The following is a 25,136-nucleotide window of genomic DNA, read 5'->3' as shown; positions in this document are numbered from 1 at the left end:
CTGGAGCAGGTTTCAAAGATTTATGTTAGCCTGGTGAAAAACATAAAAATGCAATCACTAAGTACTCAGAACAAAAATCACGTCAGCAAAAAAGACAAGACGAGACGAGCAGTAACACATAAATTTGAAATCATTTTCCAAATACATTGCAACAGAATACGTTAAGACTTATGAGTGAAAATGTGCAACAGAAAAAGTAGAATACGACACCAGGCCATTAGCATCCAGCTTGCTCATGGTTTTACATATACCGGAAATAAAACAAAAAAACAACAAAGGGTCCATAGCTCAGTGGTAGAGCAATTGACTGCAGATCAATAGGTCACCGGTTCGAACCCGGTTGGGCCCTATTTTTTAAATTTTTATTTCCTACCTACATCTACTATCTTGTCCTCTCACACTCTATTCCCAAGTATTTACTCCTCTTTTTTACCATATCTAGCTTTATTCTTTTGTCAGTTATTAATTTTTTGGCATCTCCATTTTTCTTTGAGAGAATTGTCATGTTGGTCAGCAGGTTCCCACAACTATGCTGAAGTGTTTATTTGTTGGCTGCACGAAACATGAATGCCCTGATACAAGTGAGACCTGAAGTTATCTATACCTATTAATAAAGGAAATAGGTATTTTTAGTCCGTCATGCTATTTTATGAAAAATTCATTAATGTTTTTAACATTAAACCCGTAGTACATATTAAATGTTTTTTTTAAATACTCATATCTTCCAAACCGTAACTCCAAATTTAACATGTTATATATGAACTTTGATTAGAAAAATATGTAGAATCTGAATATAATGTTATTTTACCTGTTAACAATTTTAAAAATATTATCTAGGATGCAATCTTAATCAATAATGCATTACCCGTCTTTCTTTCATACCGGCACTAATTTGGATTATGGATGAACATCTCAGCAAAATCAGGATTAGAGACGAAATTGAAGATCACTTGACCATTTCTTTGTACGTATTAAATCTATATTCAAGGCGTATTTAAATAAAAGACCCGTGGAATCTTGAACTACTCAGCAAAATCAGGATTAGAGACGAAATTGAAGATCACTTGACCATTTCTTTGTACGTATTAAATCTACATCCAAGGCGTATTTAAATAAAAGACCCGTGGAATCTTGAACTATGTTTTTGTAGGCTAAGATCGTCTTTGTTTGGATCATAGCTACAAATGCTCAAATTATAGACCACCTTTTGTTAATTAAAAGTGTGTGGTATTCTTTTTTCCGTTGCAACGCACGGGCCCTTTTACTAGTAAAATATAAAACTATAGAGCTTAATTCCTTTGGTTTGGTACTATCATCAATACACGAGGTATAACATTCAGATAGGTAAGATTAAATAAACTGAATATGCAACACATGTTCATCTGTTTGAAGAATTCATCGCTAGGCTCATTTTCAGATGCATCAAATTTGTTAATAGCTGCTTGTCTGCCATCATCCATGGTAGCATGATATACTCGTCACTATGAACCTTTCACTAATAGAAAAAGGGCATACAGTCCCGGTTCCCAACCCCCTTTAGTCCCGGTTTTTCCAAGCGGGACTATGGATTCGGGACTAAAGGCATGATCCTTTAGTTCCGTTTGTCACAACTGGGAGTAAAGGTACTCCAGGCTAAAAAACAATGCCTCCCACCAATACAACTCGAGGGATTCAAACTCAAGACCTCATATGTATTGCCCTACGCAGCTTACCACCCCACCTACACAGAACATGTGACTTGGGATGTGATGCTTTCCTTTTGAACTAGCCTATGGAGCACTTTTAGTCCAGGTTGGTGTTATCAACCGGGACTAAAGGTAGACCCTTTAGTCCGGGTTAGTGTTATCAACCGGGACTAAAGGGTCAACCCTCATCAACCGGGACTAAAAGTCCCACATCAACCGGGACTAAAGATGATAGTGTCGCCCGTCCGTTCCTAGTCGTTCGAACTATTGCTCAATCGGGGCTAGGACGAAAGCCCTGTTTCTACTAGGATGCAGTTTATAGGGGGGTTGGAGAGACAAGTCATGAAAAAGGGAAGAACAATAGTGTACATTAGGGTTACAATCTCGCGGCAAGGTGTGACAACATCGAGCTTCAGTCTTGGAGTAGCGCTTGATGCTGGGGATTCTTGCATCGTTGAGACCAAAGATTCAGGTCGCTAACCACCACCTTAGCAATGTAGCGGATGTGAAGTGTCTCATGACAAAAGACCTTGGCATCGCGACGCTTCCGTATTCCAGAAGATTGCGATTATAACTATAGAACAAACTTTGTCCGTCGTGGCCTGCAACCAGACGTCTTGTAGGCTGGTGGGTGCCCCGCCATAGAGGCTATCCACATCCCAGAATGGGCAGAGCAAGGCGCAACAAAAATGGAGATGTGTAATGCTCTCGCACACACCACATAATCGACAAGCATGAGTGGAAGCGATTGATCTGCGCAATCTCTCTCATTGGTGAATACACGATCTTTCTGTGTGAGCCAAATGAAAATTTGGCACTTGTTGGGTGGTGCATAATTTTTCCATATTGCAACCGCCATCGGGTATGTCGGGTGGCTATGCCAGATTGCTTTGTAAGCCAAACTCGTGGAAAGGGCCTTGCCCTCCCGCCTGCTGACCATGTCATTTGGAACCTGCAAATCCAAGTTAGTTGAAGCCATAATACTATAGTTAGCCGGCTCATTTTTTGCCACATGGGATAGTCTGGGTGTAAGATCGAGGTTCGGTTCTAGCGAGTCCAGCACCTTAGCAATAGACGTCGGTTGCATGTTGGAGTGGAAATTGGCAAGCGAGAGTACTTTGGTGGTTGGCAATCCAAAGTTCACTCTAGAAGGAAGTGGTAGCTCCATTTCTGAGTTCAACCAAGGTGATGGATCTGAAGAAGTCCAAATGTTTTATGTTGTCGTGCCATACTAGCATTGTGGCTGTATCACCCGAGCCTAGGTATGCGTAGGGGACCAGCCATACTTGCTAACAATGTAGGTTGAGGCCGACACGGCGTTAGAATCATGCAGTTTAGACAAGTGTGAGAAGAAGGCACACATTCATTTGCTGCAATGAGGAAAAACCTAAACCCCCATTTGAAAATGGTGCACACACAAGGTCCCAAGCAACTTTGCATTGCCCTCCCGTAGTTGTATCTTGCCTGGCCAGAAGAAAGCCCGACAACGTTTGTCAATTTGATGTAGCGTCCCAACAGGCAGCGACACGCTCATAGCATTGATAGGCAGGGCACGGAGAGCCCCGCGAACTAGAATGACCCTACGTGCCACGCAGAGCATGAAGCCCCCCCCCAACACACCAACGTGAGATCAATTTTGTCTATAAGAAAAGAGAAGGTAGATATGTTTAGCTTGGCAGTAGACAAGGGCAAGCCTACCTAGGATTGAGGGAAGGCGGCTACAGTGCATCCTAGGATCGCCTCAAGATTGCGGGAGGTATCAATGTCTACGTGGATAGGGGGCGAGATTGTTTACTTGGAACTTGATTGCAAGCCCAGTGTCTGTATGAACCTTCACCAGTCACAGAACTCGATCCAAAATTATCGGTATTTTCTTTCATGTCCTTAAATGATAGCTCTCGGACATCAATTGTGGGAGGGAAAATATCTGGCTCTAGTTGATCAGCAGGTTTCGAATATTTTGTTTGCCTAATGAAAAATATAAAAATGCAATCACTAAGAACTCAGAATAAAAATCATGTTAGCAAAAGGAAAGAGATGCAACGAGAGATAACACATATATTTGAAACTATTTTTCCAAGCAGATTGCAACACAATACATTATAAGTCATATGAGTGAAAACACGCAACAAGTGACTCGAATATGACAAGAGTCCGTTAGCACCCAATATATGTATGACGAACGACAACCACAACAACAGGTCCATATCACATTTTGCTGTTGTTAGAGCAATTGTCTGCAAATCAACAAGTCACATTTACATCACAAGTATTCACTTTCAAGTTTTAACAATATCTAGCTTTATTCTTTTTTCAACCGTTATGCAAATTTTTGTCATGTCGATTCTTCTTTGTGAGAACTATTATGCTTACATTAGATGGTCACCTCTATTCAAATAGTTCTCAATACCTCCCTTTTCATTCATTTTGCATTTTTTGTGATGTCATTTCTTCTAAGTGAGAACTGTTATGCTTACATTAGATGGACACCACTATCCTAATATTTCTTGCATTTGTTATGCATTTCTTGTCATGTTGATTCTTGTTCGTGAGAACTATCGTTATTACAATAGATGGTCACCGCTATTGAAATAGTTGTCAATTACTTCAAAATTAATGTAATCACGTGTTGTATATTCTGGGGAGCGTGATAGACAGATATACACATTTTTACATATGCAGAAGGACATTTCTCCAATTAGGCCCCTTCCAAAGAATCTAAGAATGGCATAACCCGGAAACAACATCTTACATAGAAGCTGGAACTCGCAATCCATGAGCAAATGTTGAAGTATGTGGACCTAATTTATGATGGCATATACAACTGGTATGAGTATGTGTAAGTTCCTAACTAGCGCTCTAATCCATATCTAAATCTACAAGTATACAAATAGATATTCAATCTGCATTGACAATAAAGATTGAACCAATTAATATTTGAACACAAGGATATGAACGCACCATCTATATATCTGCGTGTGAAATTATTTATTTAGGGTCAAATGTAAGAATAGAAATGGGTCCGTAGCTCACTCGTAGAGTAATTGACTGCAGATCAATAGGTCACCAGTTTGAATCCGATTTTTCTTTCTATTTTTATTTCCTACTACAAATGTTATCTTGTCTTCTTAGACTCAATTTGTAAGTATTTACTCTTTATTTCTTTTCACCAGTTATTAATTTTGGCATCTCAATTCTTCTTTGAGAGAATTGTTATGCTTACATTACATGGTTTACCGCTATTTGAATAGTTCTCAATTACTTCAAAATTAAGGTAATTATTTGGGGCATATACTATAACACCAATCTCCTTGGAATTGGAGAGACCACATTCAATTGAGGTCTCCAATTGACATTGTGACACCCGATTTTGACTTGATCAAAAATGTCTCAAAGCCTTTTCATTTAATTATTTTATTTATACCTCTATAACACTCTACTCCTTAGTTTTAAAGTCACATTCAATTGAGGTCTCCAAGACTCCAATTAGAATCGGGTCATCCAATTTCGACCGGGTCAACAACTTCTCAAAATTCTCTCATTTAATTCTTTAAACAAATACATCTTGCTTTCTAATGGGTTTGGCTTATGATTTTGACCGAACTAACAATTTTTCAAATCAATCAACAACAATTGTCCTATAAAAACATATCAATCACGTCGATGGAACCGTCGACGTAGAAATTTTCTCACATATATAAGGTTGGTTAGCATATAATATAGAATCACACCACGAAATGTCCATCAAAATACTGAACTACAAATAAAAATAAAGCATACTATGTTATCTCTCCCACACATCAAACGAAATATTCCATTAGTTTCAAAATATATGGGGTATTAGTTTTTTGGAAAGTCAAAATCTTCAACTTTGACCAAGTTAAGAGCAAAAATATCGACATCCACAATATTGAATAAAAAATGATAATTCATTTAACAATGAATATGATCACAAATTTATTCAAATTTAAAAGGTTTGACATTTAAAGAAAAGTAATACCCATTGTATTTAAAATAGAGCGATTAGTTTTTAATTTAACGACACATCAAAGCGTGCCCAGTACCCTTCTAGTAATAGACTGATATACATACCTTTAGACACGTAGGAAGGACATTTCTTCAATTAGGCCCCTTCAAAAGAAACTAAGAATGGTTTGCATAACCCGAAAATAGCATTGTTACACAAACGTTGGAACTGGGAATCCATGAGCACAGTTTGATGTACGTGTACCAAATTTATGATGGAACATACAATTGATAAGAGTACGTGTAAGTTCCTAACTAGCGTTCTAATCCATATCTAAATCTGCAAGGATGCAAACTGATATTCAATTTGCATTCATAACACAGAGTAGTATCCAAACACGAGGATATGCACACACACCATCTATCTTATTTCTTGCATAATTATATATTGCTGAGGGTCAAAAATAAAAATAGTGGTGGGTCCATAGCTCAGTGGTAGAGCAATTGACTGCAGATCCATAGGTCACCAGTTCGAACCTGGTTGGGCCCTTTTATTTTTTATCAATTTTATTTCCTTTTTTAATTACTGTCTTGGCGAGTATGTACTTCCATGTTCTAAGTTTTAACCTTATCTAGCTTTATTCCCTTTTCATCTGTTATGCATTTTTGAGCATATTGATTCTTCTTTTCAGAAATTCGTTCTGCGTACACTAGATGGTTAATGCTATTTAAAAAGTTCTCACATACTCCAAAATTGAGCTTATTACGTCCCTTTTATTTTTTATCAATTTTATTTCCTTTTTTAATTACTGTCTTGGCGAGTATGTACTTCCATGTTCTAAGTTTTAACCTTATCTAGCTTTATTCCCTTTTCATCTGTTATGCATTTTTGAGCATATTGATTCTTCTTTTCAGAAATTCGTTCTGCGTACACTAGATGGTTAATGCTATTTAAAAAGTTCTCACATACTCCAAAATTGAGCTTATTACGTCCCTTTTATTTTTTATCAATTTTATTTCCTTTTTTAATTACTGTCTTGGCGAGTATGTACTTCCATGTTCTAAGTTTTAACCTTATCTAGCTTTATTCCCTTTTCATCTGTTATGCATTTTTGAGCATATTGATTCTTCTTTTCAGAAATTCGTTCTGCGTACACTAGATGGTTAATGCTATTTAAAAAGTTCTCACATACTCCAAAATTGAGCTTATTACGTCCCTTTTATTTTTTATCAATTTTATTTCCTTTTTTAATTACTGTCTTGGCGAGTATGTACTTCCATGTTCTAAGTTTTAACCTTATCTAGCTTTATTCCCTTTTCATCTGTTATGCATTTTTGAGCATATTGATTCTTCTTTTCAGAAATTCGTTCTGCGTACACTAGATGGTTAATGCTATTTAAAAAGTTCTCACATACTCCAAAATTGAGCTTATTACGTCCCTTTTATTTTTTATCAATTTTATTTCCTTTTTTAATTACTGTCTTGGCGAGTATGTACTTCCATGTTCTAAGTTTTAACCTTATCTAGCTTTATTCCCTTTTCATCTGTTATGCATTTTTGAGCATATTGATTCTTCTTTTCAGAAATTCGTTCTGCGTACACTAGATGGTTAATGCTATTTAAAAAGTTCTCACATACTCCAAAATTGAGCTTATTACGTCCCTTTTATTTTTTATCAATTTTATTTCCTTTTTTAATTACTGTCTTGGCGAGTATGTACTTCCATGTTCTAAGTTTTAACCTTATCTAGCTTTATTCCCTTTTCATCTGTTATGCATTTTTGAGCATATTGATTCTTCTTTTCAGAAATTCGTTCTGCGTACACTAGATGGTTAATGCTATTTAAAAAGTTCTCACATACTCCAAAATTGAGCTTATTACGTCCCTTTTATTTTTTATCAATTTTATTTCCTTTTTTAATTACTGTCTTGGCGAGTATGTACTTCCATGTTCTAAGTTTTAACCTTATCTAGCTTTATTCCCTTTTCATCTGTTATGCATTTTTGAGCATATTGATTCTTCTTTTCAGAAATTCGTTCTGCGTACACTAGATGGTTAATGCTATTTAAAAAGTTCTCACATACTCCAAAATTGAGCTTATTACGTCCCTTTTATTTTTTATCAATTTTATTTCCTTTTTTAATTACTGTCTTGGCGAGTATGTACTTCCATGTTCTAAGTTTTAACCTTATCTAGCTTTATTCCCTTTTCATCTGTTATGCATTTTTGAGCATATTGATTCTTCTTTTCAGAAATTCGTTCTGCGTACACTAGATGGTTAATGCTATTTAAAAAGTTCTCACATACTCCAAAATTGAGCTTATTACGTCCCTTTTATTTTTTATCAATTTTATTTCCTTTTTTAATTACTGTCTTGGCGAGTATGTACTTCCATGTTCTAAGTTTTAACCTTATCTAGCTTTATTCCCTTTTCATCTGTTATGCATTTTTGAGCATATTGATTCTTCTTTTCAGAAATTCGTTCTGCGTACACTAGATGGTTAATGCTATTTAAAAAGTTCTCACATACTCCAAAATTGAGCTTATTACGTCCCTTTTATTTTTTATCAATTTTATTTCCTTTTTTAATTACTGTCTTGGCGAGTATGTACTTCCATGTTCTAAGTTTTAACCTTATCTAGCTTTATTCCCTTTTCATCTGTTATGCATTTTTGAGCATATTGATTCTTCTTTTCAGAAATTCGTTCTGCGTACACTAGATGGTTAATGCTATTTAAAAAGTTCTCACATACTCCAAAATTGAGCTTATTACGTTGTGGGTCATGGTAGACCAATATACGCGTTGTTAGGCACGTAGCAAAGAACATTTCACGAATCAGGGCCCTCTAAAATAATCTAAAAATAGTGTACAAAACCCAAAAGTAGCATGTCAAATCAAAAGAAGCAGTTTATGGGCACACCTTGAAGAACATTTCAACGTAATTTATGATGGCACATACAACTGTATGGGTATGCGTCCAATGCCTTCCTGCCAGGGGATGCTATTTTGAAAACAAATGAATATTCTAAATATACATTCGTAAAAGATACATAATTCAATTGAAGCGGTTTTGGAAAATTTCTCTTTCAAATGAGAAATCAAAACAAACCATGATAAAACCAAGGCACCGACGTGACTAGAAACACCTACTGAGACATGTATGATGTGCCGTCTCCCTGAGACGATTCATCTCCTGCCTCGGCAGAAAAGCACTCCCCTTTACCGGCTGCTTAAACTGATTAAGAGCTTCAAGTGGACTGCCGAGGCCATCAACTCTGAAAGAAATCAAAACACTATTGGCTACCAATCATGTCCTAGACGCTCCTTACCCGAGTGAATCAGTGTTGCTATATATGTCGGCAACTAGCCAAATGGTAAGTATCGCCTTGGTCATCGAGCGTGGCATAGAAGGCCATAATAAGCTAAAAGTACACATACCAATTTACAATACTTTCGAGGTGCTTATCTGTGTAAAATGAGGTAGGAGTAACAACATTATCAGAAGATATCGTACTTACTCCCTCCGTACATATAGATTTGTACTTTTTTTTTAGAAAAGGATATAGATTTGTACTTGGTCAAACTTTTTAAAATTTGACCAACTTAGAAAATAGTAGCAACATATATGGCATGAAAATAATATATTTGGAAACTTCATGTAAAGACAAATCCATTGATACTAATTTGATGTTATAAATGCTATCACTTTTCTCAATAAAGTTTGTCAAAGTTCAACTAGTTTGACTGACAGAAAAAAAAAAGTACACTTATTACTGAACAGAGGGAGTAGTTTTTATGGCTTCTTGGAAACTTACGCACTGCTTTCAAGAGTGCTCAATAACTATAGCATCAAAAGTACCAATCAAATGATAACATCAATAACCGCAATGCCATCGGCAGGATCGCGAAATGAGTCATGAAGCTTCTCCCTTTCGAGATCCTGTATCATCTACGTCGGGTTAATAAATCCTAGGTGTTGACCGATTTTGTCGTCAAATGGACGAAAGCTCATGACAAAATCCGAGCTCCCTAGAGAACACACGACTTACACTAATTGGGTGTTTTAAAGAATCTATGACTTTATTTTAATATTTTCTTCATCTCAAAATAAATGTCGCAGAACGGAGGGAGTATATACTACACCCAATGCACATTTTTTTTTCTGAACTGAAAACACTGAGCCGAACTTGTGTTTTTGGGGAAGATAAAGTGAGAATATTCGTTGCCATATCTCCTGCACACAGGCTGACCGCCTGGCCCCACCAAACCAAAACCATTCCCGCGCGAAACGCGCCCGCTAAAGTATTAACGCGCGCCAAAACCACTCGATACAGCACGCGCCGAGGGAAAAAGATCCCGCGAGAAAGGAAGAGGAGCGACCAACCTCAACCGCCTCGATCCGGTCCATGGACGCGGCGATGGAGGACGCGGGGGCGCCGCCCGGGAGTGATTGGGACCGCGGCAGCGGCGGGGCCGAGGCGGTGCTGGGCCTCGCCGGCGCCGGCGCCTCGCTGTCGGTGTGCTACCACGAGGCCTTCGGCCCCCATGCCGACCTCATCCTCCTCGAGGCCGGCGACGACCTCCTCCCCGACCTCCTGCAAGGCCGGTATGCCCCTCTCCTCGAGATTGCCCTGCTTCTCATCCAACCGGTCCTCTTTATTCAGAACCGCGCTATTCATTCAGATCTCCGATTTGGGCCATTAACTGTGAAATCCCTGGACCAATCAATGTAATATCTTAGTTGATATGTAGTTCTTGATTTTTAGCCCATCAGTCAGATGAGTACATGATCTGTGGAGAAGAACATCACCATGGAAAACTTAGTTCGTTAACTGTTCCTGAGCTAGTTCGTTGACTGTTCCTGAGTCGAAGGTTGAGTCCTGTTAAATAAACGTGAAATCTGCAACTGCTATACTGTCAAATCACATCCTTGCACAACTAGTTCAGCAGAGATCATTATCTGTTTACCTATTGTTGTACAGTAGGCAGGCATGGTGTTTGCACCTGTGAGAAATTTTGATGAAGAATTCTCTTGATGCAGGGTGACAGTGAGGGGACGCCCTGAAGAAGAAGCTGTTCTCTGCACGCCTTCGGCGACCTACGCTATGAAGTTCGTCGGCACATCCAACTCCATGTTCCTCATACCACCCGGCGAAGCAGTTGCAGCAAGCCTAAGGCCTGACCATACCAACGAGGATGCTACCGTCGCCAGCGATGCGTCTGCTTCGATCATCAAAGTTGCACCAGGGAGCATCGAGTTAGTCCGAACAGCTCCACGGCTCGACAAGCTCAGGAGCCTTCTCAGGGAGAGGCCATATGTGCTTGATGAGGATCTTGGTGATGACTCTGAAGATAAGAAGGGGCTGTACACATGGGAAGACCTCTGTGTGCTTGTTCAGTCAAGCGACAGCGAGCTGCTGGAAGGGCTGAATTCCCTCTCAGCTGTTGAGATTGATGGGTTCTGGAGGACGGTGGATGTCAATTCTGTCAACACGGTTTTGGACATGATTCTGCACAACTCCGTGCTGCATGATTGGCTGCTAAATGCTTTGCCAGAAAATGGTGTGCTATCTGTCATGGAATCTGACGGTTTTACCCATAAGATTGTAGCCCATTGCCTCAGCAGATTCGGCACGAAGGTTGAGCAGGAAGCAGGAAGTTGTTGGAGGCTTGATGAGAGACTGGTCTGCTTGCAGTTTGCTCGAAAAGCGCTCAGCGCAGGAAAGATGAAGCTCAACAACTTCATGGATAAATGGGAACGAAGCATCCCTTCAGGAATGCGTGCAGATCTTCAGATGCTCGAAGGGGAAGTACTATATGAAAGGCTTGGGGCTGAGACCTGGGTGCATGCTTTCAGTGTCGCTGATCTGCCATTGACGCCAGCTGAAAGGTTTGCGGCACTGTTCGGGGAGCGGCCAAGGTGGGAATGGAAAGACCTGCAGCCCTTCATCAGGTATAATTTGTACTGCATTTTTCTGTGTAGAAATTATGTAGTGTAATTCTCACATCTTTCTCACTCAAACACATTTCTCAATGTTCTATGGTTCAGGGACTTGCGCGTACCTGGTGCGTCTTCAGAAGGGTTGCTGATCAAGTATGCAAGAAGAACACAGCCAAGCGCTGATGCCGATCCTATTTTCACTGCTAGATGATCAACCTACCCTGCTACAATCAATGTTTTGATCATGGCCCTTGCTGCTGCTGGTAAACTCTCGGTGCTGCTGCATTTGACCGGGATGTTGTCGACAACAGAAGATTGCTGTGCAGGCAAGCTACACAAAGGCGATGACGCAAGAGGATTCACTGATCCATAAAGTGTCTGTTCCTGCTTCTGTTGCAGACAACTATGTTACCTGAATTTCTTTTCAGCTTTGTCTAGAGATGCAATATCTGAATCTGGGTGCACTGCACACTTGTCGCATGTTTATTCTATATTCTGAATTTCAGCATGTAAGGTCGGTTCTAGCTGGTTATTTTTTCAGATGTTGGCTTCAGAATGAGTAACAGTGGAAGCGACGGTATGCGTCTGAAAACTGAAACTGGATCCCAGGTTTTGGGCAGGTTGCAACTCTGTTTATTGTGGGAGTCGAGTCATTTCTGTTGTGATTCATCTGCATTTTATACGAACATCAGAATCTATTGTTGTTTGAACATGTGATTCTAAGCACGGTTTATTATGCAAGTCATGCCTACCTTGCTGTGATGAACAAGCAAAACCATTTGCCTGTTCTATTGGCTGGAAGCCTGGAAGACCAAGTACTTTACATGCTTCAGTTCAATGTATTGTAGTATGTAGAAAACTTAGTAGTAATAGGTAGTAATAACCAGTAAAAGAAGTGTAGGAATACAGGGCTCGGCTGACTTAACATGTAAGGCTGGTGCTAGGCTGCTTCTGATTTTTCAGACGTTGCCTTGAAAGAATTTATGGACTCAGAATGAATGTTAGAGGAATTTATGGACTCTGAGAACTGAAATTGCACTGCAGGTTAACAGCAATCCTCGTGTGGGGGGTGAGTTAATAAGGAACTGCACATTCACAATGTATCCTGGACTTCATAAGGTCTTTACTACTGTAGACAGTCAAGTTAATTCGGATGTTGTTGACATTCGCAAAGATAAAATTTAAATACAGATGTTGTCATTAAAGAATTTACGTTTTTTTTATGTAGGAGCCAGCCGGCGGGCCAGGCTGGAAAGAAGCCCATGTTTTTTTTAAGGAAAGAAGCCCATGAGCCCGGCCCGGCCCGGCCCGACCGAACCCTGCCAGTGTCCGGTTCCGTTTCCCCTTGCCTCTCTCCGTCTTTAGGCTCGGGGCTGGGAGTGGGAGAGCGTCCCGACTCGTCTCGTCTCGCCCGCCCGCCCGTCCGGTAGAAACCCTAGAAAGCTTCGTATAAACCCAAACCCCCCCGCCTCGCCGGAGCGGCGGCGGCCGCCATGGACGCGATGCGGAAGCAGCTGGACGTGCTCATGGGGGCCAACCGCAACGGCGACGTGCGGGAGGTCAACCGCAAGTACTTCGACCGCGACGTCTGCCGCCTCTTCCTCGCCGGCCTCTGCCCCCACGACCTCTTCCAGCTCACGGTAACCACTGTTCCACACCAGTCCCCGTGCCCCTCCCCTCTCGCCGCGGTTCCCGCCGGCGGAGGACCCATTGGTTGGGTAGATTTGCTTTCGAATTGGGGCCCTGCGCTATCGCGCTTATCAGTGGAAAAATTCACCCACAGCAGTAATAAAATAAAATAAGAACCTCGGCCCTGCGCTCTGCTTACTGATATCTGAAGCAAATAGTATTTTCCTTGTGTGATTCTGCGATCTAACCTCGGCCAATTTTGCTCATGCCAGAAAATGGATCTCGGACCGTGCCCCAAGGTCCACTCGCTGCAGCTGCGGAAAGAGTATCCTTCGTTTCATTTACCTACCTCTGTCGTGGGGCACGGCATGCGCTCTGCTTGCTTCAGTAACTTTTTTTCTTGGTTGCCAACAACACACGCACGCACGCCACTGTTTGTTCATCACCATTGCCTTCCTGAGCTCCTGGTAGCTACGAAGAGGTCAAGGCAAAGGGGTCGGAGAATTTCGACAGGGAGCTCGAGGACATGATAGACAGGCTCATCGTCGAGTGCGAGCGCAAAATCCAGAGGGCGCTCAAACGCCTCGCCGACGAGGATGCCAAGGCTGCTATTGCGATATCCGTCTCCGAGGTCACTCAGGTATTTAGACACCCCTGTGTTATGAATTCTCATCTGTCTATCACAGCCTGATGGCTTCATCTGTTATGATATCTGTTATGCAGTCTGAAGAGGTTGCGCAGCTCTCAAAGGAAATCAAGGAGAAAATGAAAGAAGCTGATATCTTCGGTAATGTCACCTCATTCATGTTTTGCCCAATTGGTTGTATTGTTTCTGTTCACAGTAGTCCAGCGGGTTGATTGTACTGTAGCTGTCGTAAGTCTTGACCACAAATTTGAACACTCTTCATCAGATGCAGTATGAAACTACACTGACAAAATAGACTACTCTAATATATTTTTGAGCAGTACTATGGATGGAAGATGGGGTGATTAGTCTCTCAGCATAGTTTTCATTACCTAATGGAACGAGCACTGGTGATATAGCTGATTATCTGGTTTCTTTGTTGCGGTTCAACAACATAGGATAGTGAACCGTAGGAGTATGAAAAACATAGGAATTGGATTGAAGTGATACTAAATGTTTCTTCTCGTCAACATATTCCAAACAGATTTTGAAGGGAAGACTGATGATAAAATCAAGACCATGGAGTTGGTGGAAGAACTAAGATCTAAAAGGGCTGACATGCAGGTATAATTTGGAATTTTGAGTATCTGAGTTATCACTTCTCATATATATCTTGCGAGCACATGTTACTAAACAAGTAATGTTTTAGTTTTAATACGATAGGTTGTTCTTTCCACTTCATTGCAGGCTACCCTCTTGCTTGATGCCTTTAACAAGGACCGGGCTGCAATACCCGTACCTATTCCAGCTCCTCAAATGGCAGCACTGCCAGCACCTCCTCCTCCTGATGCTCGTACTCAAGAACTTATCAATGAGAAGCTAAGTAAAGCTGAAGCCCTTGGTATGTTTTTTTTTACCATTTTTCTTTATAAAGCACTTATATCATGTTCTTTTTCTTCTTTTGAAAGCCCATATTTGTGTGAGTAATTGGGACCAAGTTATGTGAATTTTATCCAATACTATACATATGAGCGTTGAATTCAACCACTCAATTAGTTGATTACTTGATACATCAATAAGAAGGGGAGCCTTGGCGCAGTGGTAAAGCTGCTGCCTTGTGACCGTGAGGTCACGTGTTCAAGTCCTGGAAAACAGCCTCTTGCAGAAATGTAGGGAAAGGCTGCGTACAATAGACCCAAAGTTGTCGGACCCTTCCCCGGACCCTGCGCAAGCGGGAGCTACATGCACCGGGCTGCCCCCCCTTACTTGATACATCAATAAGATATTTCCTGAAGATACGCGCTGGAAATTTTAGTTTGAGATATTTTGTCTTTTTTAAGGTGAGAAACTAACAAGGTAACTCTTATTGGAGAAACATGAACTTATATAGCTTTTCTTAAAAGGGGGGGACGGGGGCATTTATGCATGACTTGAGGTTTTTGACCTTAGTGGCTGTCAGGGTCATAGATTAGGTTTATTGTATTATATATGTCTTTGCTTATTGGCACATTGCACACTAGTTTCTAGTTAGGATAATTAAGTTTTCATGGATAGGATAGTTAAGTTTTCCTGGATAGTTTATTCACTATATATGTACGCATGCTAGCGCAAAAAAGTATGCATTGATATTTTCATGTTTGTCCTTTTGGTAGGTGAACAAGGGATGGTAGAAGAAGCACAGAAGGCTTTAGAAGAAGCAGAAGCTCTAAAAAAGGTAGCTGTTGCCATCATTACCTAATTTTATCATGTCTAGCTTTTCACCAGTCAAGTACTCAATTGTAGTAAGGTTAATTTATATATATATTAGCACTAGCTTTGCTGAATATGGTAGAGATAACTTGGCATTGTTAGGTCACTGATACTTCCATTCTTTTTTTGTCTTGTATAATATGAACCATAACTGATGTCTTGTTTCCTTGACTTTATCCCAGTTGGCGGCGGCACGGCAGGAGCCGGTTGCTGATCCTGCTAAATACAGTGTCGCTGATGTTCGAATTGTGAGTTATGAAGGGCCACTATTTATTTCTTATTCGTCTTACTCCATTATTTACGCATTACTGGTACACTAGGTTTTTCTGCTGATGTGCTTTGATGATTGTTTAGTTCGTAGAATATGCTAGTTTTTGGTACAGTCTGCAGAAAGGCTTTCAACATTCTGGTTTCCTTGATTCTAGCATTGTCTAGCCATTCTACCACCCAGTAGGCACCTTTTTTTACATGTCATATGCAAAAATTTCTTAACCTTGGTGTATGATGTAATTTTACTCTATAGTTCTGAATACTAATTAAACTCATGCATTCCCAGCCATTGGTGCTAGGAAAAATCTCTTATTTTGAATAGGTCCAGTTTTCTGGTAATTTGGTCCTAGTTTGTACTATAATTTGTTTCTTGTCTCGGTTTATAATCCATTCAAGTGACAGCTTGACTTCTATGTATTAGGATTTTATGTTCTGTGTATTTTACTTGTACGGTTCCCATATAATGTGCCAGTGAGTAACGAAATATAAAGTGGCAGGCAGATGAATTGGTAGGTGTTTGCACTTTGTGTAACTATACTGTCAGAATAAACGATACTGGCTACATATATTTACAATTTTTTGTGCTAATGTTTTCCTGTATTATTTTCAGTACCATCCCGCACCATTAAACTTTGGAACCAACTTCTTCATTCTTCATAATTAGATTTTGTTGTTATACAATGGACACCGTCCAATGAGTGCTATCCCTGCATATCGTTTATTTGAAATTTGTGAGCTTGTTCTTGTGTGCAGTAATTGGTATAGATGCATTCTCAATATTCTTGAATGTATTTTGCTCTTAAGAATTTGGTCACCACTATGGTCTGCATTATTTCCAGGGTTATCTATTCTTTTCCTTTTATTTATATCTAAACATGTCATACTATTGCTTATACGCCCAGCATTGCTAATCGTATCCTCTGTCCACTCTATAGACTGATCAGAAGTTGCGCCTCTGTGACATATGTGGAGCATTTTTGAGTGTCTATGACAAGTATTGCTTTTTTACCTCTCACTTGTAAAATGTTGATTCAAATTGGATCGTTCAGATTGGGAGTGTATCTCATGCCATATTGTATGCAGTGATCGACGTCTTGCTGACCATTTTGGAGGGAAGCTACACTTGGGTTATATGTTGATTCGTGAGAAACTGAAAGAACTCCAGGTACATTCTTGCATGCCCAACGTACAAATACAATGGTGGGAGCAATTGAACAAAGTTTAGTATTTCAGATATTATTACACATTAAAACCAAGAAATCCACACGATTTTGTAAAGACTTGCATTCTGTTTTTCAAAATAGTTTGTGGCTCTTTTTGGTCATTTTTTCTAAGTTTGTTAAGTTGCAAATTTTGAACGTCTTTATCAGGTGCTGAATGTAATGTCCCATTTTCTGCTTTAAAGAGTTACTCTGTTTTGGGCCTTTTGGCATCTGTGAGTTTTCTTATCTCAAGGAAGAGCCTTCAGGTTCTTGCCTTCTCTATATGTTATTTTATCTCACATTGGAGGGCGCCATGGTTGTTACGATAGTCTTTACAGGAATTTAGTCAATGTTGCATAAGCGGAATCTCATGTGACAATCGTCCTTCTTCCCATGGCAACAACAGCTGCAACTGTATGTTGACAAATGTAAGCATAGGAGTGAGCAGAACATGGTATGGAGAATCATGTTTACTTAATTGTGTCAGCTTTCTCATATATAGTATTATGTGATCAAAGCTGGAGCTTGCTTTCTGCTTGGTGATCCATATTTTGTAGAGCTGGTGATAAATAATACCGGTTAAGTTACTCTGAAAGCACACCCTTTTGCCATCTTTTCCTGTAAGTTACAACCTGTTCATAAGCTGCCTGCTCCATAAATATGTAAGTTGTCAGTTGCCGGAAAATCTCAACTGTAATGTATCCCTTGCCTTTTTCATTCACACGCTTTCCTTTATTATTCCGTCATTGTTTGAATCAAGCTTTCTCCACTCGGTAAGCATGTCTGTATTGCGAAAAATGTCATTTTAAAAGGTTGTCGTATTTGCATTTTAGGAGGAGAGAACAAAAAAGGACGAGAAACTGAAGATGACAGACGGTATGATCTTTCCCATCTTTGTTTTGTTGTAGCACAATCTGAAAGCCCATATTTGGTTTCCTAGATCCAGAGAAAACAGCAGGGACCACAATGGGCGGGCTTCCAGGGATAGAGATGCAGAAAGAAAGGACAGAGTTGAGCCTCGGGAAAGCAGAAGAGACCATGATAGGGATCGTGATAGGCGCCATGACAGGGACCGTCGCCATGACCGTGACCGGGATAGAGGGCATGACCGCTCCCGTGGCAGTGACTCACGGAGAAGGGAACGATCTCGGTCCAGGGAGCGCAGCAGGTATTGCTGAATGTTCTTTTATTTCCTGTTTGATTTCAGAGGCTTGCTACTACCATGGGCCAATCCTGACGGTGGTTCTGATTTTCAGGCGCCACGAGAGATATTGAATCTGTTGCTCCATGGCTGGCTGATTCCGGGGGTGTTCTTGTCTTCCTGCATGATAGTGATGGTGCTTTCTAAAGATATATGGTGAGGTCGCACATAGAGAGGAAGATAGTCTTGTTGTCTTCGCTGCTGGATTGTTAGTTAAAACCCTGTGCGTTTATGCGTCTTTTCTGTTATCTGACCTGATGTGTCGTTTACCAGAATATACTGTTTTATATGTTACCAACGATGTAAGAGTTTTGTGTTACTCAAGCCTCCCTGGGCCCGCTTGTCAAACTTACATGCGACAGTATCTGTAATTTCCTTGTCTTGCGATGGTATTGAGCTTTGTTCTCCGTGTTGTTAGAGCATCTCCAGCCGCGCCCCCCTCCCCAGGCCCTCGCCGCGCCCCCCTCCCCAGGCCCTTTTTTGTCGCCGTTGCCAAAATATGGCCCAGTCGCGTCTTCAGAAGCCTGGTTTTCTCTGGTTATACAGATGGACTAGGCCGAATGCTTGGAAGGCGGGGGGGGGGGGGGGGGGGGGGGGGACGGACGTTTTGGTGTGAACTCTTTGTGGACGAGTCAGCGACTAGGCCCGGTCGTTGTCCTCGTCGTCTAGTTCTTTTGCGGGGCGCAGTGAAGTTGGCGTGAGCGGCGGCCATCGGCTTCGGCCACCGCCACCTACATGATCCCGAGGCCCGTCTCCTTTATGAGGACGGACTACCCGGCGCCACCGGATATGCGGGTGCCGGGCTCGTGGAGGATGAGCGTCGATGGTCGGCTACGAGTCCCGGTAGCACCGTCGCCCTCGCCCTCTGGAGGACCAACGCGCATTCGGTCGTTGCTACCGGAGAGCGCGCGGAACCAACCGCGTGCTCTCCAACCGAGGTATGCCCCCGACAGCAACATGTCGTGGACGGCGTACTTCGAACCGGCGTACTTCGAACGTCGCCACGCCGAACTGCTGGCCGTCACCAAGAGCGCTGAACCCCCCGACTGCTTCAACTTCGAGGGGCGACGCCTATGGTGGGGCGTCCACGATCACACACTGGATGTCGTCCTCGCGCACATTGAGGACGGCAACTCGCCGCGGGTGGAGTACCCGGCGCCCCCTCGTTCTCCCGCCGCCATGACAGTTCGTGGACGCTGAGGCGCATGTAGACAGTGTCCTCCTCCTCGTCCGGCCCCGCTCCGCTCCTCTAGGTCGCTGACGCCCCTCCCTGTCAAGCCGGAGCCGCTCAATACGCCGCTCGGGCGGTGCATACGCAGTGGTGCCTCGTCATCAACGAGGGTGACGTCCCTTCTCCTTCGGCCTCCTCCTCCCGCCTCGTCAAGCCGAAGGCCGAGCCGGCGCTCCTCCCCATGAAGGAGTGCGAGGCCATGGCCGCCGACGAGGAGTCCGTGCTCAAATGGGCACGTGACAACTAAGTCTGGGAGGAAATGGAGCGCCGACGCCGCACCCTCAAGGAGATCGCCGCTCGACACCGCGGTCGCGAGGAGGGCGTCGTCGTCATCCTTGACAACAGCGACAAGGAGGCGCCCGGGCCATCCAATCCCATCCGCCACGGCGACCCAGGGGCAGGGGTGCAACAAGGACGGTGCAGGACAACAACGACAATGACGACGACTACACCAACTTCTACAGGCTTCTCGGCATGTAGAAGGTTCAAGGCGGTGGCGGCGGCGTATTAGTAGTTTTTAATTTCCGTTCAAATTATGTTTTTAGTTTAGTTTGTGCAAATATCAATGAAAACACCTACATTTCCTCCAAATTTGAATAGTTTTGGTCGAAGTTTGGCCGAATTATGTTTTCAAAAAACGACGTCTGGGCCAGCTTGGGGGCAGTTGGGTTCGCTTATTTTATCGCGGGTTGGTCTCAGATGGTGCTATTTCATCCCCGGAGGCGCCGAACGGCTGGAGATGCTCTTAATGCTCTAATCCTCAGGTAGTTCATGGTTGAGAGAATTTTCCATGCCTTATTAGTGATTGCTCACTCCGTTCCAAAATAATTGGAGCACTTGGTTTGTCCAAGTCAAGCTAAATGTATCAACACATACAACACCAAATTTGCTTTATTTATTCATTGTGAGCTACATTTTCATATCATAGATCTTTGCAGATTTTTCTAGACTTGCCACTTGGTCAAATTTTCAAAAGTTACTTGACAATCCTAGAAGTTCAACTAATTCTGGACATCGTTAGTATCATATTTGCAAGTTTCAGTTTTTTTAAATAAAAAAGCACACATATACAGCAACATGTGATCTGCATACTTAGTGCTTGTTCGGAAGTCCACCAGCTCTCAAAAATACGAGAATCTGCGGAGCATCAATTTCTCTGCTCCGTTATCTGCAACTGCAGCTCTGCCCGCTCCAGGACTGGAGTCGTGGAGTGGAGAGCCTCCGAACATGCCCTTATATAAGTACATTCATTTATGTGCTCAAAAGGAACTTTCTGAAATTTTACAGGTACTACATAGTTATCTTGTATATGTACTTGCGTAAACTATTTCAGATTTTTCAAAATTCAGACTCAACCCGAGATCATTTTATGTTATCCTCTGGTTAAATTCACTAAAAATGAGTCTTCTACAGACATGTACTACTACTATCTCGGTCCCTCCTGCTCGACAATCGTAACCTGACGCCATAAGTACAACAAAGTCATCGACAAACATGAACTTGTACAATATAAACAAAACAGATGAACATTTTCTCTCAACAAGGATTGCAAAAGAAGGCATACATCTACAACCAAGGCAGCAGCATTCTCGTATTATATAAACATAAACCAAAACCTGGAGCTTTCTTCATTCCAGTCCCAAGACCAGAGGAAATCAATCAATCTTACACACCTGCCCTTTCTAGTAGACTCTCCTCTTGCGGACCTTGAAGCTGGTGGAGCGGATGACGTCGTCGTCGGCGTTGAGCTTCATCTGCAGGGCGTCCACCGACTCGGGCTTGGTGAAGTAGGTCCAGAGGAGGTAGATGCCGTCGTAGTAGGTGAAGGGCAGCCCGGTCCTGCTGTTCCGCTTCCTGATGCTGTAGGCCAGCGGGATGACCCCTCTGTTGAACACCTCCACGTACATGGCGCCTCCGGCAACAAGCAGCTGCACACAGTTCAGGGAGGGAGGAGTTCCATCAGTAAGCAGAATGACAAATGGCAACAGATTTGATACAATACCACTAGTACTAATGTGTTAACCAATTTCGGCCAGTATAGCCAAGACAAAGCCCCTGCTCTCTCAAATTGCATGTTACTGGTAAGCTTTGATTTCAGGTCAAGAGGGTGTAGATAAAACAACTTAATCTTTTCCTTTTTTCATATATCACCAGTCATTGCATACTCCACTGCTAATGTATTTCAACCAAAACATTGCTCATCTGAAGAAAAAAATTAAATTAAAATTTGTAAGCATTTGCGCCTACAAGCATTAGCACACACACCTATCAAGCAAAATCCTTTCACATGTAAACTTGAACATGCACCGGAAAAATCATGCAGCGAGTACTCATCAATGATGCTGCAGAGTTCGCGGCATGCTGTTTCCGAATCCCAGTGAACCTGAACTCCATTCTCCTGAATTTATTCGGGTTTGACGAATCAGGGTTGAAATTTGTTGGGTTAATGGGACCATCATTAATCATTAGAGTTTTGAAGGCTATAATTGTACCCAACTTGTTTAGTAAAGCAATATCCTGCTAGAACACCATTGTAGCAGGTGGTGAGATCTTATTCTCTGATGTTTATCACTACGAATTGATAGAACATCTAATTCATAGGCACAAACATGGATGATCAGGAGAGCAATAAGAATGGCACTGTTTCAATTAGGCGGTGTAAATATTGATCATGCGCTCAATCAGCCTAGCCAGTTCACGTTATAAACTGGAGTTCATCTTATAAACTGGTAAATAAAGATAATCCAGAGTTCACCCACTACATTTTGCCCAAAGCCCTCAGATTAGCAAAATTTGAGAACACATGATCGGAGCCTCAAGCTAATACTGCCACAGTGGCCACAACTACCCTGAATTTTCACAGGAATTCATGTGTAAATTGCAGCCAGGTGATCTTCAGTGGTCAGATGTTATTCTCTAATCCAACATCTAACTGACAGGTGGAAAAAGGATGACCAAGATAGCACTAAGAGGGCATTGTTACAATTAAGCAGTGTAAATATTGATCACGCACTCAACCAACCAGGCTCATTTATAACTATTAAGATATACCACATGTTCATCCACCGCATTTTACCCGAGCCTTGAGATTAATTAACAACTATCAGAACATCGATTGGAGACTCAAGCCAAGACTGTCACATTGGCACCTACACTGAATTTTGACAGGAACTCATGCGTGAATTGCAGCTGGATAATCCTAGTTAACTAAGAAGCGATACAAGGTATCCAATGCCACATTATCTGCTACACTACTCGCGTGTGAATTGCAGTGAAGAGACGACCGAATCCGTTGGAATAATACGAAATCAGATGACATAAGCACAGCAGTATGTTGAGCGGCGTGGGTGGGTGGGGGTTAGGTTTACCTCCTCGTAGCGCTGGATGAGGGCGAGGCGCTCCTCCTCGGACATGTCGGGGCGGAGCACGACCATGGTCTCGTACTGGCGGAGGCCGGGCGGGCAGGGCGGCATCTCGCGCTCCTCCAGCGCCATCGCCGCCTCCGAGGCCGACATCCCGCCGAACCCGGACGACGAGCCGTCCTCGTCCCCGACCTCCTCGTCGTCGCGGCCGCGGGTGCGGGTCGCGGACGCCGAGCCGCCGTAGAAGCTCGCGGCGTACCCCGTGGAGAAGGCGCGGGCGGCGCGCGGGAGGCTACGGGGCGCTGGGAGGCGGTGGTGCGGGACGAAGGCCGCGGCGGAGGAGGAGACGGAGACGGAGAGCGCCATGGGCGGCGGCATTGGAGCGGGCGGGGGAGGGAGAGGGGAGGAGGCAGAGGCAGTGCGGGACAGTGGAGTCCCGTGGATAGATAAGGATAGGGAGAGGGGCAAAGCCCACACTGCCGGCGTGCGCCTTTTGAATTCAAACGACTGTTTATATTTTTCAAATCTCACTTCACTGATTTTCAAAATCTCATTTGAATTTCTGAACTATAATTATGGGATGATCGGGAGCGACCCGATGTTTTTCTTGCAAAATCTTCTACTGTAGATACTATACTTCTCACTATATATTGACATCTTAAAAACAAACAAACAAAAAGCATGCCCCCTCCCCTCGCGCCTTACCTAGTGCATAAGCCCTCCCGTGGATTTCACTTGGTGGGAAAGTAGCTATTTTTTTTCTTCTAAATATTTTTTTTTACATTTTATTTGAAAAATATTGCGTCGTTTCAGTTTTTTTTCAAAAATAGCATGACCTCGGCCTCACCAAAGCCGACTAGCTTCAGTGGGCCTTGTCGTGGCCGATTTCTTCTTGTCGGCTTTGATGCGGCCGATTAGTGGCGGGTCGGCCACGTGGTGGCTGACGTTTGGCTCGGCCACATCGCGCCCAGCCACTCGGCCTGAAGGGGAGGCAATCGACCTTGGCGCAGCTGATAGGAGGCCGCTTTGCCTCAGCCAGCCCGCTCCCCCCTTCTTTCTCCTCCTTAGCTTCTTTCTTTCTCTCCCTCTTCATTTTCCTTCTCTCTCCATCCGAAACTTTCTCATTTCTGCACTAAATTCCAACCGTTTTTTCCTCATTTTTCACTGTATTTGTACTATAAAGGGTTAAGGCAGTCAAGACATTCGTCGATCTCGCGATGGGGTAGTTCGTGGTGGTGGTGGTGGTGGATGTAGAGTTGGAGGTGGTGGTGGTGGTGGTGGAGTTGTGGGTGGAGGTGGTGGTTGTGGTGGAGTTGGCGGTGGTGGTGGTGGTGGTGGTGGTGGAGGCTGCTGCGTTCGTCGTTTTTCTCTGTGTTCGTCGTTCGTTGTTCGTCGTTTCTTCGCACATTTTAAGGGTAAAATTCGACATTCGTTCCCGTAGCGTTGTGTAATAAATTTAGGTCTGCGAATTATTGTGTTTAATTTTTTTTGGTGCTCATGTAGATTTGGATATATTTAGATTTGTGAATTTAGGTGTTTGAATATTTTTAGGTGCACCGCTAGCTTTGAGAAATATATTTAGGTCTTTGAATTTTTAGTTGTTTCAGAAATAATTTAGGTTTGTCCTTCTTCTAAAATTTGTGCATGTTGAATAATTTTTTAGTCAGCAGAGATGTTTGATTTAGTGAAGTTAGATTTTCACTACGTTCCTAGTACTGTTCAAACAAATGAGATGGGAGCTGATCTGAGTGAATTTCAGTACATTGAGGTGTCAATGACTTCCCCTGAAACATGGTCTGTTAGTCAGTTGACAGAATGGCTGACCGGATGTTTAGGGTTTAATATTGAAACACACACCATCGGTGTTCATGCATTATGGACTCGGTCCAGTTCAAATATTTACTTTTATTTGAAGCATATAGAGCGGGACGATTAGTGAGTGCACTAGTTAAAAGCTTGCGAGCGTAGGGGATGTAATCCTGCCGCCTTAATGCTTCCCGTGCTGAAGCCGGTTAGTGCACCTGAAGCCGAATGTAGTTACAATTATGGTCAGAGCAGTGAAGGGACGGATGATTCACAACCAAATTATGCGTCCCATGCTGAAGATGATGTTTACGAAGCAGGGCAGAGCAGTCAGGCAGAAGGAGGAAATGCATATTATTATGTCAGCGGCGAGGCGGACGCTGACGAGATAGACGGGCACATGCAAAACTAGATGCGTGAAGAAGATAGAGAAGGTGATATTTCCGATGATTCCACCGAGTCAAACGAAG

The 25,136-nt window shown here is 42.6% G+C and overlaps 3 protein-coding genes and 2 non-coding genes across 9 annotated transcripts; 4 read left to right on the top strand and 1 right to left on the bottom strand.

Annotated features, from left to right (window-relative positions):
• The first annotated feature begins 277 nt into the window (after positions 1 to 277).
• On the top strand, positions 278 to 349 carry TRNAC-GCA. Its single transcript has one exon. It is a non-coding gene; the product is annotated as a tRNA-Cys (tRNA).
• A 5,780-nt stretch (positions 350 to 6,129) lies between these two features.
• Positions 6,130 to 6,201, top strand: TRNAC-GCA. Its single transcript has one exon. It is a non-coding gene; the product is annotated as a tRNA-Cys (tRNA).
• Positions 6,202 to 9,993: 3,792 nt separating this feature from the next.
• LOC123399496 (sister chromatid cohesion protein DCC1) lies at positions 9,994 to 12,304 on the top strand. Its single transcript, XM_045093904.1, has 3 exons — positions 9,994 to 10,259; positions 10,695 to 11,606; positions 11,703 to 12,304. The coding sequence occupies exons 1-3, from the start codon at positions 10,060 to 10,062 to the stop codon at positions 11,803 to 11,805; spliced, it is 1,215 nt and encodes a 404-aa protein (XP_044949839.1). The 5' UTR covers positions 9,994 to 10,059; the 3' UTR covers positions 11,806 to 12,304.
• Positions 12,305 to 12,962: 658 nt separating this feature from the next.
• On the top strand, positions 12,963 to 18,641 carry LOC123395044 (U1 snRNP-associated protein usp106-like). Of its 5 annotated transcripts, XM_045089962.1 has the most exons (14): positions 12,963 to 13,234; positions 13,496 to 13,548; positions 13,695 to 13,863; positions 13,947 to 14,010; positions 14,393 to 14,472; positions 14,596 to 14,749; positions 15,501 to 15,562; positions 15,780 to 15,845; positions 16,803 to 16,861; positions 16,951 to 17,032; positions 17,408 to 17,414; positions 17,906 to 17,945; positions 18,010 to 18,237; positions 18,326 to 18,641. In XM_045089962.1, exons 1-14 carry the CDS (start codon positions 13,088 to 13,090, stop codon positions 18,342 to 18,344), a joined length of 1,230 nt encoding a protein of 409 aa, XP_044945897.1. In that variant the 5' UTR covers positions 12,963 to 13,087; the 3' UTR covers positions 18,345 to 18,641. The 5 variants fall into 5 exon arrangements, with proteins under 5 accessions (XP_044945897.1, XP_044945894.1, XP_044945893.1 ...); XM_045089959.1 differs by lacking the exon at positions 17,408 to 17,414 and having other exon boundaries at positions 17,903 to 17,945; positions 18,016 to 18,237; XM_045089958.1 differs by lacking the exon at positions 17,408 to 17,414 and having other exon boundaries at positions 17,903 to 17,945.
• A 2,345-nt stretch (positions 18,642 to 20,986) lies between these two features.
• Positions 20,987 to 23,333, bottom strand: LOC123395042 (30S ribosomal protein S6 alpha, chloroplastic). Its single transcript, XM_045089957.1, has 2 exons — positions 22,870 to 23,333; positions 20,987 to 21,429 (listed from the first exon to the last, which is right to left on the bottom strand). The coding sequence occupies exons 1-2, from the start codon at positions 23,239 to 23,241 to the stop codon at positions 21,184 to 21,186; spliced, it is 618 nt and encodes a 205-aa protein (XP_044945892.1). The 5' UTR covers positions 23,242 to 23,333; the 3' UTR covers positions 20,987 to 21,183.
• Between the last annotated feature and the right edge of the window lie 1,803 nt (positions 23,334 to 25,136).

The sequence above is a fragment of the Hordeum vulgare genome, chromosome 5H (assembly GCF_904849725.1).
Source record: "Hordeum vulgare subsp. vulgare chromosome 5H, MorexV3_pseudomolecules_assembly, whole genome shotgun sequence".
Lineage (NCBI taxonomy): Eukaryota > Viridiplantae > Streptophyta > Magnoliopsida > Poales > Poaceae > Hordeum > Hordeum vulgare.
Note: the sequence above shows the minus strand (reverse complement) of the source record. Positions and strands in the feature narration are given on the sequence as shown.

Bases quoted from the DNA above. Each gene is read 5' to 3' on its own strand.
- LOC123395044 (XM_045089958.1), top strand. From the start codon at position 13,088: ATGGACGCGATGCGGAAGCAGCTGGACGTGCTCATGGGGGCCAACCGC. The intron at 13,864-13,946 runs GTATTTAGACAC...TCTGTTATGCAG, and splicing joins CCGTCTCCGAGGTCACTCAG to TCTGAAGAGGTTGCGCAGCT. The intron at 14,750-15,500 runs GTATGTTTTTTT...TCCTTTTGGTAG, and splicing joins AAGTAAAGCTGAAGCCCTTG to GTGAACAAGGGATGGTAGAA.
- LOC123395042 (XM_045089957.1), bottom strand. From the start codon at position 23,241: ATGCCGCCGCCCATGGCGCTCTCCGTCTCCGTCTCCTCCTCCGCCGCG. The intron at 21,430-22,869 runs GTAAACCTAACC...AACTGTGTGCAG, and splicing joins TCATCCAGCGCTACGAGGAG to CTGCTTGTTGCCGGAGGCGC.
- LOC123399496 (XM_045093904.1), top strand. From the start codon at position 10,060: ATGGACGCGGCGATGGAGGACGCGGGGGCGCCGCCCGGGAGTGATTGG. The intron at 10,260-10,694 runs GTATGCCCCTCT...CTCTTGATGCAG, and splicing joins CCCGACCTCCTGCAAGGCCG to GGTGACAGTGAGGGGACGCC. The intron at 11,607-11,702 runs GTATAATTTGTA...TCTATGGTTCAG, and splicing joins GACCTGCAGCCCTTCATCAG to GGACTTGCGCGTACCTGGTG.